General features: G+C 43.9%; 1 protein-coding gene across 1 annotated transcript in view; it reads left to right on the plus strand.

Annotated features, from left to right (window-relative positions):
* Window positions 1-19,922, plus strand: part of LOC111145919 (unc-13 homolog B) — a 213,794-nt gene that overhangs the window by 171,385 nt on the left and 22,487 nt on the right. The window contains exons 11-20 of the mRNA XM_022501228.1: window positions 2,850-2,896; window positions 5,559-5,637; window positions 7,784-7,858; window positions 8,342-8,561; window positions 11,765-11,992; window positions 12,597-12,738; window positions 15,141-15,310; window positions 15,775-15,890; window positions 16,214-16,377; window positions 19,171-19,321. Coding sequence (XP_022356936.1) covers window positions 2,850-2,896; window positions 5,559-5,637; window positions 7,784-7,858; window positions 8,342-8,561; window positions 11,765-11,992; window positions 12,597-12,738; window positions 15,141-15,310; window positions 15,775-15,890; window positions 16,214-16,377; window positions 19,171-19,321 — 1,392 coding nt within the window. The remainder of the gene's footprint in view (window positions 1-2,849; window positions 2,897-5,558; window positions 5,638-7,783; window positions 7,859-8,341; window positions 8,562-11,764; window positions 11,993-12,596; window positions 12,739-15,140; window positions 15,311-15,774; window positions 15,891-16,213; window positions 16,378-19,170; window positions 19,322-19,922) is intronic.

A 19,922-nucleotide genomic window follows, 5' to 3' on the forward strand; every position in this document is an offset into this window, starting at 1 on the left:
GAAGGAACTCACTTTGTACTTACCCAGTTCAGATAGCCTGTCGGAGTGGCCCTTGGTAACAAAATCTGTGGCCCTGGTTTCCCTGACATTGCATGCAAGCCAGCTTGGAAAGGGGAAGTGGGTGACTGAAACTCCCAGGTAGACTTTGTCCTTTAGGATGAGTAGCCAGACAGGAACTGTTCTAAACTAAAAGGAGGGGCTAGCCAATATAGTATGTAGGGATTCTGGAAATTAGGCTCTGTGAACTGCCCAGCTGTTCAGGGGACCTTTTTCTTTCCTCCATGTCCCTTGAGATTTAGCTGGCATTTTCTTGGGGTTCCATGCTATGGGACTGAATCTACTAACCTTTCTGCTCTTTTTTCCTGCTCTTTCTCTCCTTGCAGAAGGAAAGCGAGGAGCCGTTCAGGTTGTGCCTCTGGCCCCTTGGGCCCTTTCTGTTGTCTGTTTTCAACCCTTCTCTCCTGAGCACGGTGTGCGTGTGTGTGCACATGTGTGTATGTGTGCGTCCCTGCACACACATGTATGATCTGTGCCCCTGACCTTTGGCTCCTGCAGATAGTCTTGTTTTTCCTGAAAGCAGTTTGTAAGCATGCTCCGTTCTCGTGTGCAGACATCCCTGGAGCACAGTGTGAGAATGTGTGTGCCAGCATGGTGCACATTCAATGTAGCATGTGTGTGCTTATACTTGTACTCAGTTTGACTACCCCAAACACTGATTGCCCCCCTCTTCTACTTTACACAGTGTTTGTCCATTTTTTTGCTTGTTGCTGCAGGTTGGCATATGCTGTAAACCCTGGCTGAGCCCAGCATGCATACACTTTGTATTTGGGAGCAGGAGTTGCTATGGGCATTTTGTGCCTCTTGCCTGGGGTCCTAAGTGTGAATGTGCTTTGCGCTTCTGAAAAGGTTTCTTGGTCTCTCTGTGAGCACAAGGTTCTGTAGACCTGTGATGTGGTTCCCCCATGCCATGTGAATGCACAGTATAACTAATGCTTTGTGCCCGTAAGCACTGGTTCTTGAAGACAGTGAGGGTTTGCTGTTGCCTATGATTCCAGCCATGGGGAACACTGAATCCTTCAAATGGGTGTGTGCACATGTTTTATCACCCTATGTGCAGGATCCGTGACCACCGTGTGTTTCCTTCAGGCATAAGTTGTGTCTATGAATATATCTGCTGTAGGTACTTTATTTGGATCTCCTCTTTCAGTCCTCCTTCAGTACCTCTGTGTGCATGCTCTATGCTTTGTCTGCAGACTTTAGCAGACCCTTTACCTCCTCTAAGCATAGGAAATGTGTATGATCTGAGCTCGTTGAACCTGGTTCCCAGAGACCTTTTGTGACTTTGTTTCCTTAAAGTCTGTGGTTTCTGGCAAACATCTAATTCTAGGCAGGAAATAAAAATCTGCTCAGTACAGTGGACTATTTTGGATTTGGGGATTTAGGGATTTGGGACTATTTGGGGATTTAGGGATAGAGCTACCCCTCAGAAGCAACCTTAGGAGAGGTATATCAACCACTTCTGGTTTCCTTTTGGGCTTGGTTCTCCTTTTGCCAGTACTATCCCACCCACAGAACCAGGGCAAGAGCCAGATAAGGTGAAATAGGTTCATGAAGGGCTATAGGAAACAGGCAGATAGGCTTTCTTAGAATACAGACAATCTGAGAAGGGTCTTAAATACAAAGTTCATCTTGAGCCTACTACTGACCCAGGGTAATTCTTACCCACTTTTACATCACCTGTGCCACGGCTGTCCTAACTCTCCCTTTTCTACTTTGTCTTGCCTAATTTTATCTATAACTTCTCCCATCTGTGGCTCTCCCAAAACTTTACCCCCTGTACATAGTTAAACACCTTACTTCTGCCTTCCCTGCTTTGGAGCCCTTTTGTTCCAGGATAGCTAGCTGGAGCCCAGGTATTAGGAGTCAGGAAAGTTTTGGGGGGTGGAAGGGAACAAGGAGGGGGTGGGAAGCCCCAGACCTGCTAGCACTAGGTTTTTTGAGCCTAAACAGCCTTTACCATTGGCTCTCTGGAGAGCTCTGAAAGTTCCAAAGCTTTGGAACTTTGCTCTGTACACTGCTTAAAGGACTTTTTTCTGTGGGTTTGTTTGTTCATTTGCTTATGGAGAACCCTTTAAAAACTGTTTTCAAACTGTTTCTTCTTTGAATTGTTTGGTACCTCAGTTTTCAATTTCTCATTATAGAGCTCATAATGTCCACCAGAAGATAGACTCTAAGTATCAAATCTACCCTGGGTTCTCTTGTTATATATATAGAGAGAGCTTATCAAATGTAGAATGTCTATGAGTCAGGACTTCAAGGAACCTAAGCCAAGTCAAATCACAAGATGAAATGGGAATCTGGAAAGACCAAGTCACCACTCTGTGACGGCAAAGGGAACTTAGGAATATAACTAGAAGAAGATTCTATATGAAGTTGTCCTTTTGCTTAAGTGAGTGAGGTGAGGCCTGGAAGCCCCAAATGGACTTTTTTTTTTTTTTTGCTTTGACTTACTGTTATATATACCAGTGAATTGTATGAGGGGGATGGACGTTCTGGCACCTCTCACACTCCCAGTGAACCTTAGCCTTGAGATCTCAGTGAGCTTGACTTTATATCCTTCTTATTCACTGGGGAGAAGGGAGACAAAGTAGTGCTCATTTCAACAACCTGCTTTTTGTTCTGGCTGATCAGGGCACTGGCTTAGACATCAGTCTGGCTGTGTCACCACAGATTGTATGTAACCTACACTTCTCTGAGTTTCCTACTTTACTGCTCACTGCCTGACCAAAGAAAGATGACTGCCTACCATCTTTTCTAGGATCTAACTTTTTTCCTATCTCTTTTTAAAGATTCCAGATGATGGTCACTCCTCTTTGCCTCAGTGGCTCCCAGAAGGGTAAGTGATTCCCTACAAGGTTTCCTTGGATTTTACAGGCTTTCACTCAACTTCCAGCTTTTCCCCCTGGGAAGCAGTAGAAAAAGCTTCCTCAGTTGGATCCTGGGGAAGAAGAGGCTCTGCTATACAGATTGGTTGGTTTTCTGGGGAGAGGAGAGAACTCTGCAGACTGATCCCTCAGAGACAGAAGAGAGAGCTTTATAGAGTGGTTCCCCTGGAGCAGGGAAGGGAGCTTTGGGGCTTCTCTATCCTTGCCTCTAGAATTTCCGATTCTTTGCATCTTAGTAATTATATACCCTTTAGGTAGAAGAAAGACGAAACTAGAAAAATATCTACCTTTGACACAGTTCTTTTTTATTGCATTGTTTATAAGCATGGTTGATTAGATTACTCTCTGGGTTCTGTCCTGACTTCAGCTGTTGTGAGTCACCTACTTATTCCTTTCCATTCTAGTCAAGACATAAGTAGCATCCCTTATGAGCTCAGTGTGTTCTGTCTGTGCTTCTTGTTTGGGAGTCTCAGGCCCATGTGACTGCAGCAGAGAGTCATTTTAAGCTGCTCAACTGCTGCCTATAACTGACTGTTCTTAAGAGAGGAAGAGTTTACCCCCGTCCCCCCCACCTCTCCCTACCCATTATTTCTCAGGATCTTCCTTTTCTCCTTGTCCCATAAAGGCCTTCTGACATGAGAGTTCCCAATGGATGCCTCCTCTTCATCATGACCAGGGAAGAAATAAGAGCAGATCATAAAGTTTTCTACTGTGTGTTCACATGCTCCTTTTCCTTGTGATTTGTCCTTTTTAAATCAAGAGTTGGTTATTTGAATGAACTATCCTTTTTTCTGTTGTCTGAAGCCCATTTATGTTGTAAAAAGCTTAAGTGGTACATACTGTAGTTTTTAGAATTAACCACAAACTTGTGGTACCAGGTGCTTTTTCTACAACCCTTCTTCAGGACATTAGCTTTTTTCTTCTAATGGTTGGAAAATACGTACATGACAAACATATCTGAGCTATTTTTATTTTTAATTTTTAAAGCTATTTTTAAATGGGGCCGTACAGTAATTTTCTAAATGCCTCCCAGTTGTTGTCTTTCCTTTCCTTCAGCTTAGTCCTTGGAAGCTGTCACAGGTTTAGAACTTCCTTAGGTCTGGTAGTCTAATTGAAAGCAAAGTTCATTTCCTGTGTTTGGGAAGCTAGTTTATTAGGAATCAACATATCAGATTGCCTGTTGTAGCTCTTGGCCTTGACCTAATTCATGGCTTCATTCTTTGCCTATATAGCTAGCTGGCAGTACCTATTTATTCTTCTCAACATCCCTTTTCAGACCAGTTATGATACACCACCCAACTACCTTACCACCTTCCCTGTTTCCATGTTTTCATTAAGGTTAAGTACATGAGTTCTTTTCATTGAGGCTCAGAATGACAGCTTCTAAAATGTCAGAGAAATTTTGTAGTTCATTCCTTTTATAGAATTGGCATCAAGGAAACAAGATGGGATCAGGAGGGAGACAAACCATAAGAGACTCTTAATCTCATGAAACAAATTGAGGGTTGCTGGGGGGTGAGCAGGTAGGGATAAGGTGGCTGGGTTATGGACCTTGGGGAGAGTATGTGCTATGGTGAGTGCTGTGAAATGTGTAAGCCTGATGATTCACAGACCTGTACCCGGGGGCAAATAATACATTATATGTTAATTTAAAGAAAAAAAAAAAAAGAATTGGCATCAAGACCCAAAGAGAGGAAGTAATTTTGGTGGAGGACATGTAGTGAATTAGAGTTGGGGATAAAATCCAGGTTATCTCATTGTGAGAGTGGTGTTCTAGGACATTCTCTTTATTTTTATTGTATATAGTTTTGGAAGAAATGGCAAAGAACAACAAAATTAATAACAATAGAAAAGGTATAGAAATTTTAGAAATCTCTAGTTGCTCCAGCTGTAATTTCTTTTTTTTTTCCCCCCATTCCCTGTTAAGTATCCATAGGGCTAGGCCAGACTTTCAGAGTCATTCTGTTGTTTCCTTCCTGAATGGTCTCTTTTCCTCTCTAAGTGGCCTTTTGGAAGTCTTCTATCCCACCTTCCCTGCTTCCACTTGGTTATGCAAGCTCCTCTTTCTGTGGAGACCCTTTTTCTTCAGGAGGCTTGGATGGACAGAACTGGTGACTCTTTTACTCAGGATGGGGAAGATTATCTCCTACATGTCATTAGCAGTCTTGCTTACTAATGCAGCACCTCTTCTGTAGAGCCATTCCTATGGGCTCTGTTCTAACATAGACCAGGAAACCCTGATCTTAGGGGAGCAGTGTCTCTGGCCTGAGTGTGGGGAGCAGCCCTCTTAACTACCAGTTCCCTGCTTGCATTATGGAGTACCAAGGGCCTTCAAATAAACAGAGGATTCTTGAAGTGCTGTAATGGTATAAAAGAGCTCTCGATTTTTGGCCAGAACTATGGAAGGATACTCAGAAGGGCACCCTCAGAGCAGATTCCATTGATGGTCATTCTGTGGCTTTATTTCTCTCGCTTTGTGTCTTCCTTACCCCTCTCAGGGACACATGGTAGAAATTTTCCTCTGGAGACAGAGTGAGCAAGGAGAATAGAACACTGAATCTGCCAGTAACAAGGCAGGACTGGAGGTCCTGACATATTTTCTTCTTTCCTCAGGCCAGCTGGAGGGCTCTATGGCATTGACAGCATGCCAGATCTACGCAGAAAGAAGCCACTGCCGCTTGTCAGTGATTTGGTGAGTGACTCTTTGCAGACTTAGGCTGTAGGCTTGGGGTATCCCCCCAATGGGCCTTGGCATGTTATTAGGACTGGTTATGGTCCATTTAGCATCAGATATTGGACTGAAGATGTATCATCTAAAGCTTTATTGAGATTTAGTGATGAGACTTTAGTTGGACCTGTTCTAACTTACTCCCTCATTAGAGTAGTCTTGTTCCTCTACGTTTTTCTACAACCTTCTTTGATGATATGGAATAGAAGCTGCCTCTATAGAATAGAATAGAAGTGAATATAACTGCCTAGCACTGAGCTAGATCATTTAGTTTAGTGTATAATGAGCATGACTGATGCTACTCCTTGGAGATCAAGTGACAGTCTTCTCCTAAGATAGATTTTTCTGGAGTATTTCTGTGTCCCTAGTATTTAAATCAGTGTCTGGCACTGAGAGATAATGATAAAAAAAAAATTGTGGAATTGAATGAAACAAGCTTAGGGAGTTAAAGCTGATCTCACGACATCCAGAATAACTAGAAGGTCCCACCTTGGGTGATGCCTCCTGAGGCAGGATCAACTCAGAATTTTCCATAGACTAGTGGGTAGTGTGGGTAGAGTGGGGCCCAGGCATTCCCAGAATCCTAGAGCTCTAAAGCTCGAAGTTCAGTAAGACTTGAACCCTTTTTCTTATTACTATCTTCTGTTCCTGTTTTCTTTCCCCTCCCCCATTCAGTCTATTTTGTTTTTCTATCCACTCCTTTTCCCATTTCTCCTTCATTCCCTGCTCTTCCCCCCACTCCACCCCCCAGTTTCTCTGTCCCTAGTTGACTGAATGGGATTAATCCTCTGCCATTTCTCTCTCTCTCTTTTTTTTCCCTACTGCATGTGTATCTCTCCTTTCTATTTTTTTTTTTCTTTCTAATGTACGTCTCCACTTACCATCAAGCTGGTTGGATGAGGATAGGTTCTAAGGTCATCTCTTCTTTACTACTTTCATTATCTTCCATCTCCTTTTTCTTGTCTTCCTACTTTTTCTCCACCTCTGCCTACCCCCATCTCTCTTGCACATCAGCTCCTCTTTGCTTAATTAATTGAATAACAGTGTCTTAGTCATTTCCCGCTCCCATCTTCATCTTTTAACCTTGCCTATATTTTACTTTCTGGCATGACTCTTTCTTAGAGCAGAAGCTCTAGGCCCTGGACACCTGGGTGCGTTGAAGATAATTTTTAGTGGATAGAGGAAGAAGGGGTTAGGATGTTGTCCTCCACATTGATTAGACTACATGGAAAAACCTCTCAGTTGCTTCTGCAAGTGTTTTTGTGCTCTTGGGGGTGGCTTTAACATCATGTTGTTCCTTTTTCTGCTGTCCTCTGCACAGGCTATGGTGAGTGACTCCAGAGCCCCTTTCCATCCTTCGTAAGAATCCATATCTCAAACCACCTGGGCCCCTCCCAACTCTTTCCCCTGCTTAGGCTGATACTGTATCTCCTGTCTGCCCAATGGCCACTGCCTTAGGGAAACCATGTGCCTCTTCAGGGGCTGTTCCTAAAGCCTGGGCTTGGTAGATACATTAGGTTCCTGTACATGACAGCTTGGCTAGCAGAGCAGTCCTAGCTCTCAGGCTTAATCGCTGCCTTGATTGACTGATGTTACATTGCCCTTTCACTTCCCAAGTGTCCTCATTTGGGCTGCTGGCCTCTATAGCCACCTGCCTGGGATTGTGTGGGTGTGAGGTGGTACCTAGGGATAAACGATAGCATGGCATCATTTGCAGTGATGGTTGTTAAATATGACTCTGACATAGTGTATTCTGTTCTTAATGACTATTTCCTACAGTAATTCTAAACTTGTCATTTTCCTTTGCCTTCCTATAAATGGGTAGGAAAGCTACCAATAGGGAAGAAAAGAGAAACTCTTTGGATGATAGGTACTGTAAGAGAAGTGCCATTCTAATACTGTTAGAACAGTCCCGAGGGCCTTATGCTTTGGATCTTAACTTGGGACTCGTGTTACCTAGAACCCATGGGTAGTTCCTGTGAATGGCAGTTCAATTAGAGAGAAGGTATTAAGTCAAGTAGTTAAGTCACTTTGGTCACTGAAACTCCCTTCCTAGGATTTTGCCAGCCCTTGGCAGTAGCCAAGGCTGACAGCAGGTCTTCTCTCACAGTCATTGGTCCAGTCCCGGAAGGCAGGGATTACTTCTGCAATGGCTACACGCACATCTCTCAAGGATGAAGAGCTGGTAAGTGACCCATGGGCTTCCATGAGTCCACAGGCCTAAAAACTGGTTATCATCTTTATAGCCATACTAACTGAGCATTCAAGAGTGTTGGGCACAACATCATTAATGAAACAGATAAAAAGCTTTGGTCTGAGTTTTCCACACTGGAAGAGGCATGGGACCAGAACAGAGGTAAGACCAAGTCTCATGTTAGAGTACGTGACCAGTGAATTCAGGGTTTTATGGTGGGGCTAGCACCCTCTGTTTCCCTAGGAGGCTTGAATGCTGGGAAAAGGTTCAGATACAGCATTCAAGTCAGATCTCTCTTGGATGACCAGGAGCACATGACATAGTGGGGCTTCTTTCTTCCAGTCTTGGCTATCATATCTCCTTTATTGCCAGAGGAGAAACCAGGGTCTGTATTACCCTGCAAGGATCTCAGTTCTGATGTCTCTCAGCAGAGACCTAAAGTTGCTGGGGGGTGCTGGGGTGTGTGTCTTTCAGAAATCCCATGTGTATAAGAAAACTCTGCAGGCCTTAATCTACCCCATCTCGTGCACTACACCCCACAACTTTGAGGTCTGGACGGCCACTACCCCAACCTACTGCTATGAGTGTGAAGGTCTGCTTTGGGGCATCGCCCGGCAAGGCATGCGCTGCAGCGAGTGTGGAGTCAAGTGCCATGAGAAGTGCCAGGACCTGCTCAACGCCGACTGCCTGCAGCGTGAGTGCCCCTGTGGTGAGGGGTGTGGAGCAGGGACAGCAGGGGCCTCTCCAAAATATTCTTTCAACAAAAAGCTATGATGGCTAGGCTGTGATTCCTCTGGTTTACCTGATTGTGAAGCTCTTTCTTTTTCAGAGAAAGTAGGGTCCTGGGTCAAGGGGCATTACCTTTCCAAATAACAGGTCTTATAGTACTCTCTTAAGCACCTTTAGGAAAAAAATTTTTGAGCTTTCTGTGGCCCTCTGGCAGAACTGGATCTCTTCTGGGATTCAGATAATCCCAGAATCTGCTTGAGTAGTATACACACTGTAGTGGCCATATTGCTCAAATGACTAGAGCATGTTTCACTGGGGACCAAAACTAATAAGAGAGAGTTCTATGAGGTTCCATGCCTCAGAGAAGAACGTCTTCAAGTATAGACCCTAGGAGCCAGGGAAGGCAGCACTTTTTCCTTGATTATAGATGTAGCTTTTAGAGACAGTGCCAGGAAGAGAAGTGTCAAATGGATCAGGCAGAGGTCCCAGAGGAGAATGTGCCAAACTCCTAAGACCCTGAATAAATTCATGATTTTTGGTGCCATCATGGAGTGGGGCGAATAGGAGCAGGAAAAGCAACAAGTTTCTGTCAAAGGAGTTGGTAACCCTCCAAGTTCTTGCTCCTTGCTCTGCTCCTTCAGGCCTTGTACCACTGTGACTAGACCTTAGGAGGAGCAGGGGTTAGGGATATGAGAGAATATTTTCTTGCCCCTCCAGGTCTTCCATGTGTTACTCAGAGCCAAGCCATAGCAATGAAAGCCTCAAGGATTGGTAGGAGGAGAAAGGAAGATTACCTTTAGATTCATAAGCACTTCATTATCCCAAGGAAAGATATGTGACATAAATGGTGCCCAGAGAGAGGTCTCAAAGAATTGTTCCTTTAAAATGTCTTTCTGTGAAGAGCCCTAAATTGGTACCTGTGGCATGGCTACAGCAAAGTCAGTGGAAGAGATGGGGCCTTGAAAAGACTGAATATGAATGCTGGTGATGACTTTGCCCAAACCCATTATAAGGGGGTTACAAGCACAGGTGCCAGCAGACTCTTGCTTTAATTGCTGAGAACTAGCAGCCAGACAGACTGCATAGGTAGCTTGATGGAAGTCTTCTGAAATGCTGCTCTGTAGCAAGGGTATCTACCTTTTTCTCAAGGGCCTTCTAGAGGTCCCAGTTCAAGGAGGTGGCAGTGTATGGAATGTGCTAGCTAAATGGAAAGACTAGGATGCAGCCCAGGTCATTTTTCATTTATCAGAAAATATCTTTTGCCTAAGGCTTCTGTGAAGCTTAGAGTGGAATGAAATGCCCTACTGTGGGCCTCCTATGACAGAAGATCCACTTGCCATCTTTCCAGGGTTAGGATGCAGATGTTGGCCTTAATGTTTGCTCCAGGATTTATAGAAAAGGCCTAGGCCTTTGGAAAATAGAGCGAGGTAAGAGCCAGTCTGCAGGGCCAGTAAAAGAGGGCCTTTCTGACAAGCCCATTTGGTGAAATACATCAGAGGAGTCTGTTTTGCCACAATCCTTAGGGTAGTAGGGAAAACCTGCTAGCCTCTGAGATGAGCTGTCTGGGGTCAGAGCTGGTGAAGATGGCCCTCGCCATCTCTGCGGGGCTAGTAGTGATGCTGATAACAATAAAAGTGACCATTTATTTGAGTTCCTGCTAGGTGTTAGGCTCTGGGCCAGATGCTTTATATATGCCAACATAAAGCTTCTTACAATCCCCAGAGTTAAGTGCCATTTTCTTAGAAGAAACTGGTTTACCCAGCTAGGAGATGTTAGCTCCGTTATTAAATGAAACGAGACTGAGACAAAGTGAAAGTTATTTAAAGCTTTATTTTATGACAAGTATTAGAAGTCAGGCAGATCGGCCATGGGGAATGAGACTGAAACAAGTTAAAGTTATGCAAAGCTCTATTCTATGCCAAGCATTAGAAGTTAGACTGACCGGCCAGGACCGTCTCTGAAGAGAGCAACCACCCCCAGCTTACAGGCTCAAGAATTGACTGACCGGTCAGGGCCGCCTCTGAAGAGAGCGACCCTTTCCCATCTTACAGACTACCTTTTATAGAGCAAAAGTCTGGCCACACATAGGTGGCCAATGAGATTATAGTCATGTTAGGTCACACACAGGTGGCCAATTGAATTACAGTTTACCCTATAATAGCTGTTTGACCTAACCTATTACTCTGGTCAGAATTGGTGCTCAAGGTTGGCACCCAAACGGCAGGGTTTACATTCTTTGGTGGTTAGAGGAAAAGTATGTGTGTTTCTTACTGATTGGATGTCTCCACCTGGCCCGACTCGTCCTTGTATTCTGGGCTCTGTTATCAGGAACTGGCCGACCTGGCCTTGTATTCTGGGCTCTGTTATTAGGAACTAGCTGACCATATTTTACTGGTTTCCCAGTAAAAGTTTCTCTGAGGGGAGGGGGGCAGTAAAAGTTTTTACTGGTTTCCCAGTAAAAGTTTCTCTGAAGGGAGGGGGGCAGAGTCAGTTTAAGTTTTACTGCACAAATGACAAAATGGCTTTTAACCAAGATGGAGTCACTCTGGCTAAATAGGTCCTTACAGGAGTGGTGGAGTGAGGGTTTGAACCCAACTTTGTCTCATTCCAAAGGCCATACTCTTCTTACCATACTACAGTATTTTCTGAGATTAAAGGCGTTAGAGTCCTGAGGCAGAATCCAGTGTGTGCGGTGAAGAACTCTGAGATCTGTATCATGGCTTGGAAGTTGGATGAGATTGGTGGAGTTGTCATGTGCACTCACCCACCCTCCCTGATAACTGAGATACCCATTGGTGGTATTTTGGCCTTCAACTTGAAAGGTATCTCTCAACCACCATGTGGGGTAGAAGAAAGACAAGGCCAACTTCAGGCTAAGCTACACTTTTTTGTTTCTTTCTTTTTTTTTGATGAAAAATTCAACATATATCTAAGTGGAATAGTATAATAAATCCCCATAATAATTATCAAGTTTTTGGTGCTTAAATTCCACTAGCCAGGCATTAAACTTCAGCAGGTCCCATATTGATTAGCTTTTCTTAGAGCCATCCCAGTCTTAAGCTTCTTCCACTTCTCAGTGATCTCTCCCAGGCTCCATTCCTCAGCTTTACCTTTAGTCTGGTGGGTGGCCTATTGTTACCTTACTTTCTGTCTCTGGCCATTCTTCAGGGGCTGCAGAAAAGAGTTCTAAACATGGAGCTGAGGACCGGACCCAGAATATAATCATGGCCATGAAGGACCGCATGAAGATCCGAGAGCGGAATAAGCCAGAGATCTTTGAGGTTATCCGAGATGTCTTTACTGTGAGCAAAGTTGCCCATGTGCAACAGATGAAAACAGTGAAGCAGAGTGTATTGGATGGCACCTCCAAATGGTCGGCCAAAATTACCATCACTGGTGAGTAGGCAAAAGTTTGAGAGGACAGGAAGGCCTAGGCTGTGGGGAGAAACCTGGAGGAAGAAGCATCCTGAATTTGAGGGAGCAGTGGGCTAGAGAGAAAGAGGATAGAATTGAGGGAGAAGGGAGGGCCTTCCTTTTCTAGACCATGGTGCTATCAGGTACTGGGAGAGCAAGTCCAGCACCACCTACAAGTGACAGGAATGATAATGAAGGATTTGATAACAATCTGATGTTATATACTTAGTTAACAGTCTCATATTGTAAGAGGTAGGGGTGGGGGAAACAGGATAAGTAGGAGATCGGGGAATAGTTAAACTAGTGTTTTACTAGTTAGATGGGTGTGGCTGACCCATGTATATATCAATATAGGGGTAAGTGGTGAGTTAGGGCTCTGGTGAGCAGGTGGGATTCTTGGGCCAACCTTTGAGAGGAAGACTGGTGGCCCAGGACTAAGCATAGATGGGGAAGATTGAGATTAGCGTTCCCTTGCAAGGAGAAGATAGAGACTGCTCTAAGATGGAGAACATATGAGTGGTGCTATGGAAGACTTTGGATTTCTGGAGCATACTCTAAAGCTTCCTCCTCTGTAATTGGGTTGCAGTGGTGTGTGCCCAGGGCCTACAAGCCAAGGACAAGACAGGATCCAGTGACCCTTACGTGACTGTGCAAGTGGGCAAAACCAAGAAGCGTACCAAGACTATTTTTGGGAACCTGAATCCTGTTTGGGAAGAGAAGTTCCATTTGTAAGTCACAGGGGGCTTTGTCTTACCTGGGACTGTATGTGCTTTAGAAGCAGCATTAAATACTATTATTCTTGGGTGGACCCTAAGAGGATGGGGCAGAGGTACTGGGGAAAACTCATTTCTCACAGGCTTCAGTTGGGCAACAGCCATTTATTTCCTGGGTTTCTTTCATGGACTGTTATATCAGGGTTACCTTATCCAGGCCCTGTCTTAACTAGGGCTATTAAAGGGGACCCTGGGCACTCCATACTGCTTTTTCTAGAGTTAGAAAGATTTTCCTACTGCTCAGTGACAAAACCAGGGACTGACCACCCTATTGCGTACCTCTCAGCCTTCCCATCCTGCCAAGGAAGGATTAGACTCTTCTGGAGAGTTAGGAAGGAATGCCTGTGCCCTACAACTGGGTAATTCTGGCTTGAAGATGGAAATCTGGAGTCGGGAGAAGTTTCCATTTCCCTTAAAAGGCCCTGCTTTTTTCCTGCCTCAGCTCCTACCCCTATTCCTTTTCCCATTGTCACTTTCTTATAGACTATTTCTTAAGATAGTTAGGGATGGTTGTTGAAAAATTGCAAGCTCTAATCTAGGACATGGAATAATGTTTGGAGAATCTGGATGCTTTGTCACACCCCTATGGCCAAGGACCAGGACTTAAGAGTCTGAATTAGCTAAGCAGGCTGGTTATGTAGAGACCTTCTTCTATTGGCTCCTGAGAGAACTCATGTGAGGGATTGGGGCCTAGTACAATTGGCTTCCAGTCCAGAGGTAATAGTTACTGGGGGGAGCACCTATTTCTTTGAGAATCTGAGTGGTTCCTGCTTGAATTCAGTTTATTCTAAATTAATTCTAAATAAACTGACTGTATAGTCATTTTGCTGCTTTTATCCATTTAGTAAATACATTCTTTTTTAAATTTTTTTATTAGCATATAATGTATTATTAGCCCCAGGGGTACAGGTGTGTGAATCGCCAGGTTTGCACACTTCACAGTACTCACCATAGCACATACCTTCCCCAATGTCCATAACCCCACCACCCTCTCCCTCCTCCCCTCCCCCCAGCAACCCCCAATTTGTTTTGTGAGATTAAGAGTCTCTTAGGGGGCACCTGGGTGGCTAGGTGGGTTAATCCTCTGCCTTCGGCTCAGGTCATGATCCCAGGGTCCTGGGATCAAGCCCTGTGTCGGGCTCTCTGCTCAGCAGGGAGCCTGCTTCCCCCCCCCCCCCCCCCCTCCCCCTCTGCCTACTTGTGATCTCTCTCTCTGTCAAATAAAAAAAAAAAAAAATTAAAAAAAAAAGAGTCTCTCTTAGGGTTTGTCTCCCTCCCGATCCCATCTTGTTTCATTTATTCTTTTCCTACCCCCCAAACCCCCCACTTTGCCTCTCAACTTTCTCATATCAGGGAGATCATATTAGCAAATACATTCTTAAGCCCCTATTCTATACACAACACTGTAGATGATATTGTGTGTCTAAAATGTATAAGACATGGGGCACCTGGGTGGCTCATTGGTTAAGCATCTGCCTTCAGATCAGGTCATGATTCCAGGGTCCTGGGATTGAGCCCCATTTCTGGCTCCCTGCTCAGCGGGGAGTCTGCTTCTCCCTCTCTGCCTCTCCCTCCTCCTGCTTGTTCTCTCTCTCTGTCTTTCTAATAAATAAATAAAATCTTAAAAAATGAAATATGTAAGACAATTCCTGCTTCCGAGAAGCTCTTTGTTGATATGTTTATTTTTCAGTAGACCAGCGGTTATACTATAGTATTTTAATGAAATGTGCAAAGATATTATGAGAATACAGAGGGGGGAAAGCAGCAAATTCTATCAAGTACAAGTATGAGGCAGTAGGACCCAGTAAGCTCCTGTGAGGGAAGGAGAACATGGGAGGGTACCTGGCCAAACTACCTTTTCCAAAGGAAACATCATGGAGAAAAATGACAATTCAACTGTAATTGAAGTTCAGCAAGCACATACTTAGATAGATGGGGTAGCTGGATGGAAAGCTAAGCAGATATGACCAGATGGACATATCATGAACATTAGCACCTTTACTGACTCTGGGAAGGGAAGTAGCAATTGCTTCCTAGGGATCTGTGACATTTGTCCACCTGTTGATGTTGTTGATAACAGCTAGCTGCACAGGAAATCAGAATTGTCCCTAATTATTCTTCCCCTCTCACCCTTCTTTGTGTCAAGGGAATAAGGACTGGATAATGGTATGTACAGCCTTCCAGGCTGACTAGGATAGTTTGACTCACTTGGAACTTTAGTACCACGTTCCCTGACTCCTTTTCTTCCTTTGCAGGGCCTCAAGTACAGTTGATGGAGTTTTGGGAGGAAATTGGAAGTACTAGGAATGGGTGCTGCTTGGTTGGTCCCTAACAGGTTTTGCCTATTTCTCTCACAGCGAGTGCCACAACTCTTCTGACCGCATTAAGGTACGTGTATGGGATGAGGATGATGACATCAAGTCAAGAGTAAAGCAGCGGCTGAAACGAGAATCCGATGATTTCCTTGGCCAAACCATTATAGAGGTTCGGACACTGAGTGGCGAGATGGATGTCTGGTACAACTTGGGTAAGGAAATAAGACCAGAGAAAGTTGCTGAGAAGGGACAGCATGAGTGAAAAATCTAGGGAAAAGCCTATCTACTAAAACCAACATTCAGTCCCTAAAGCATTCCTCTATACAGAGTCTGCCTTACCTGCAGAGAACTGATCATGAGTAGAGATGGGGGACGGAAGTGTGGAAGTGGCTGGCACTCACTCTGGCTGGACATTCTTCAGATTCCAGAAGGCCCTTTAATCCTCATGCTCACCTCTAATGGCTTTAGCTCCCGGTTCTCTTAATGGCATAAGAGAATTTCTATGGGGGAATATTTGGGGTATTTGTAGACAATGTGGTTGCTGGAGTAAGTTCACCCTATTACGTGAACCTTTGATTGGATCAGTCCTCTTTTTCCTTGGGTTAAGCTGGGATGGGGGATGTCTGTGTTCTCTGTAGTTGCAGTGGTGTCAATCTCCATCTTCTTTTATTCCTAGAGAAGAGGACAGATAAATCAGCTGTCTCAGGGGCTATCCGACTACAAATCAGTGTGGAGATCAAGGGGGAGGAGAAGGTAGCACCATATCATGTGCAGTATACGTGTCTCCATGAGGTGAGCCAGTCCTTTGTAGGTGGGGTATCAGAAAGCTGTGCTGGGAAGGGCCCTTGACAGTAAATGGGATTGCTGGGTGGTTGAAGATCTGAGCCCTCTTTTTTATTCACTGTGCTACCCCAGATGGCCCAAGTAATAGTCCCAGCCTTAGTTTTCTTTCACTAATGTAAGAGCAGCCTACTGGGGCCACATGAGAAATTAGTAATGACTTGAAAGACAGAATTTCTTTGGAACCCTATTCACATTCTCCTGGACTTTACCACCAGTTTTTGGTTTTGTTTTTAATACGTATTTAACTCTTTCCTTTGCTCTCTCTCCTGCAGAACCTTTTCCATTACCTCACAGACATTCAGGGTAGTGGAGGAGTCCTGATCCCTGAGGCTCGAGGAGACGATGCATGGAAGGTGTACTTTGATGAGACTGCCCAAGAAATTGTGGATGAATTTGCCATGCGCTATGGCATCGAGTCCATATATCAGGCCATGACGTGAGGCTCTCCTGGGGCTTTGGGAAGTGGCTGCTAACTCTCGGGGAGGCTAATGAAGGGTGAACAGGTCCTTAGTGGGGTAGTATGCAGTGATTTGTTGATCTCCTTCCTGAGCTGAGGTGAGTTGGGTCTTTGCCCCCAAGGCAAAGAAAATATATGTAAAAAGGGAGTATGTTTATCAGGAATTCAGGGAGAAGGTATTTATCTGTCTCCCCGACAGTTCAGAGATAAGAAGGGCAAAGGACATAAGAGGATATGCCTGGACAAAGTTGCCTAATCATCACAGGCCTGAGGAGATACCACATGTGTTCTTATGTATATGTGTGTGACGGACAAGCTTTCATAGATTGGCCTGGATATCAGAGAGGTCATTAAACTATAGGGAAAGCCACTGTGTCTGGAGTTGACCAAGACTCCTATGCTGGAAATTTTTGCCTACTATGAGAAGAGGTTTTGTTTGTATATTGGCAAGACTGCCACTAGAGCTGTGCTCAGGAAGCAGCCCCAGGTAAACAGAGGGTAACTATTGCCCTGGATGTGCTTCATTTATTCTAAAAACTTTTATCAAGTTCCTTTTAGGTGTCACATGTTGTGCTAGGTGCTGAGAATACAAAGATGAATAAGATGGGACCTCTATGCTTGGGGAATTGAGTCTAGTAGGAAAGAGAGACCATTAAACAAACAATTACAATATAATATGGTAGAAGTAATAACAGGGTATTATGAGAGCATCAAAATTTTAGGGGAGGGGCGCCTGGGTGGCTCGGTGGGTTAAGGCCTCTGCCTTCGGCTCAGGTCATGATCCCAGGGTCCTGGGATCGAGCCCCGCATCGGGCTCTCTGCTCAGCAGGGAGCCTGCTTCCCCTCCTCTCTCTCTGCCTGCCTCTCTGTCTACTTGTGAGCTCTCTCTCTGTCAAATAAATAAATAAAATCTTTAAAAAAAAAAAATTTTAGGGGAGGCATGTGAGGGAAGCCATTAAAGACTTGACACTTGAACTGAGTCTTGAAATACAGGAAAGGTACAGGAGCATTTCCAGTAAGGCATGTGCTAGGGTGTTGAGATGCAGTCGACCATAGACTGTTCAAGGAATTACAAGAAGTTCGTTATAGATGGAGTGAAGAAATATGGTGAGGAATGAGCTTTGAGAATGCCTCCCTACAATTCTTACTCTGTTCATTCTTCCTCTATGATTTCATCCAAACCTATGACCTTAACCACTACTTATGGTCTAGGGACTCCCAATTTCTTTTTCCAGATCACACCTTTTCCTGAATTTCAGATCCATTGTCAGCTGCTTCCTCAGTATGGCTAAATTCCAAATCAACATCATCTCCACCAAATATATGATATCTTCCTATATTTCCTATTTTAGTAAGTGGAATAATTTTCTAGGCAGGTGTTCACACAAATTTAGGAGTCAGCCTAAACTTTTCTTTCATAATTACTACTGCCCCTTTAACTCCCAACATCCAAACTCTGAAACCTGGATTCGTATCTCCTTAAAATGTTTTTAACCCATCACTTTTACTATAGCACAATAATAATGATAACAATAACAACTCCCTTGTGCATTTCCTTATATCCCAGGCACTGGTCTAAGCACTTTATGAATTTTAACTCATTTAATTCTCATATTAACCGTGTGAGGGAGTATCACTATCTTTCTCATTTTACAGGTATGAAAACAGGCATAGAGAAGCTTAAGAAATTTATCCAAAGTCACTGAGTAAATAGTGGAGCTGAGATTCAAACACAACCTTGCTGTAGAATCAGTATTCTTAACCATTTCTCTGTTCCATTTAGTGCTTCATTGCTTCTTTTTTGAATGATTATTGTTAACTCTGCAACTGCTCTTTCTGTCCTTGTCTCATCTCTCTCCAAGCCTTCTTTTCCAATTTATCATCAAAGAGAGCTTTCTGAAAAACGAGTCTGATCACATTGTGCCTTCATGTTAAAATTTACCATGGTGGGGCGCCTGGGTGTCTCAATGGGTTAAGCCTCCGCCTTCAGCTCAGGTCATGATCTCAGGGTCCTGGGATCAAGCCCCACATCGGGCTCTCTGCTCAGCAAAGACCCTGCTTCCCCCCTCTCTCTGCCTGCCTCTCTGCCTACTTGTGATCTCCCTCTCTCTGTCAAATAAGTAAAATCTTTTAAAAAAAATTTACCATATGGAGGATAAACTCTCCTGTTTATCTGTAAAATATAAAATATCTTTATCTATATCTATCTATGAAATAGTTCTGTTAACTATTTTATGCTTACTTCTCCTCTCTCATTTCTTGGTATTCCTCTATCAAATACCTGAACAGTGGCCATAACTGAGGTTTCCCAAATGAATCAGTCTCTCTGATATATATTTGTCTTTTGCAATGCAGTTTTCCTTTGCCTGCACACTTCTCCATTTGACTAATTCCTACTAATCCTTTAAGTCTTGGTTCAATCAACTCTTCTTTGAGAAGACTTATTCTAATCCCTTCCAGCCCGCAACCATTCTGGTTGAGGTGATCTTCTTGTGTGTTTCTACTTCTAGGTTTTGCCTAGCATGCCTTGGCTTATTGACTTTCTAACACTTGCTTTCTCTACCAGACTATCACATCTTTGGATTCTAGCACATAGCACAGGCCCTGGCACATGGTAGGCGTTCACTAATGTATATTTGAGTGAATCAATTATGAAGATCCTTGTATGCCAAGGTTATTGGAAGCTTCATATACACCAATGAGCTCTTTTAATTACTTGGTTTTTGCTGCAAGCTCTGAAGAGTCTTTGAGGCTGAGGATGCTATTTTTCAGGCACTTTGCATGTTTGTCATCCAAGTACATGTGTCCTGGTGTGCCTGCAGTGATGAGCACCTTACTGGCCAACATCAATGCTTATTATGCCCACACAACTGCCTCCACCAATGTTTCTGCATCTGATCGCTTTGCAGCCTCCAACTTTGGGGTGAGTGTGATGTAAAAACATACCTACTCATTTGTTATCAGTTAATAAAATTTGATTTTTCCCAGTAGGTACTATAGAGTTATTTTATATGCCTAAAATTCAGAGAGCTGCCACTTAGATAGATGTACTTGTTTCCTTATGGATGTGTAGACCATGCTAGTAGACTCTTCCTTATTTCATTATGGATAGATAGACTTACTAATGGACTCTCCTTAGACATGGATAAATGAGAGAAAGTGGAATAGCATCATTATGGTTTCAGAGGTACCACCTCGGCTCAGGCAGAACCTCTCTAGGCCAAGAACTTGGTTGAGTCATCATGTTCCTTAGTTCTGCAAGTCCACAAGTAGACTTTCCTTAACCTTATATTGTTTCTCTCTGACTCTTATCCACTCACGCTCATATGAGACTGATGTCTAAGTGAAGATACCAGTATATTCCTGAGCCTATCCCTTTTCTAGTGTTTGGACTGTTTTTCCTATCCAGGATATGCCCTTTCCTGGTTTTAAGTTACTTGAGAAGTTGAATCTTTGTTCAGAATGTCACCTGACATAAGTTCAGTGTAAACCAGATGAAATATCTTTGACCAGCCACAAAGATT

Source organism: Enhydra lutris, unplaced genomic scaffold (genome assembly GCF_002288905.1).
Source record: "Enhydra lutris kenyoni isolate GAN:26980312 unplaced genomic scaffold, ASM228890v2 scaffoldscaffold13, whole genome shotgun sequence".
NCBI lineage: Eukaryota > Metazoa > Chordata > Mammalia > Carnivora > Mustelidae > Enhydra > Enhydra lutris.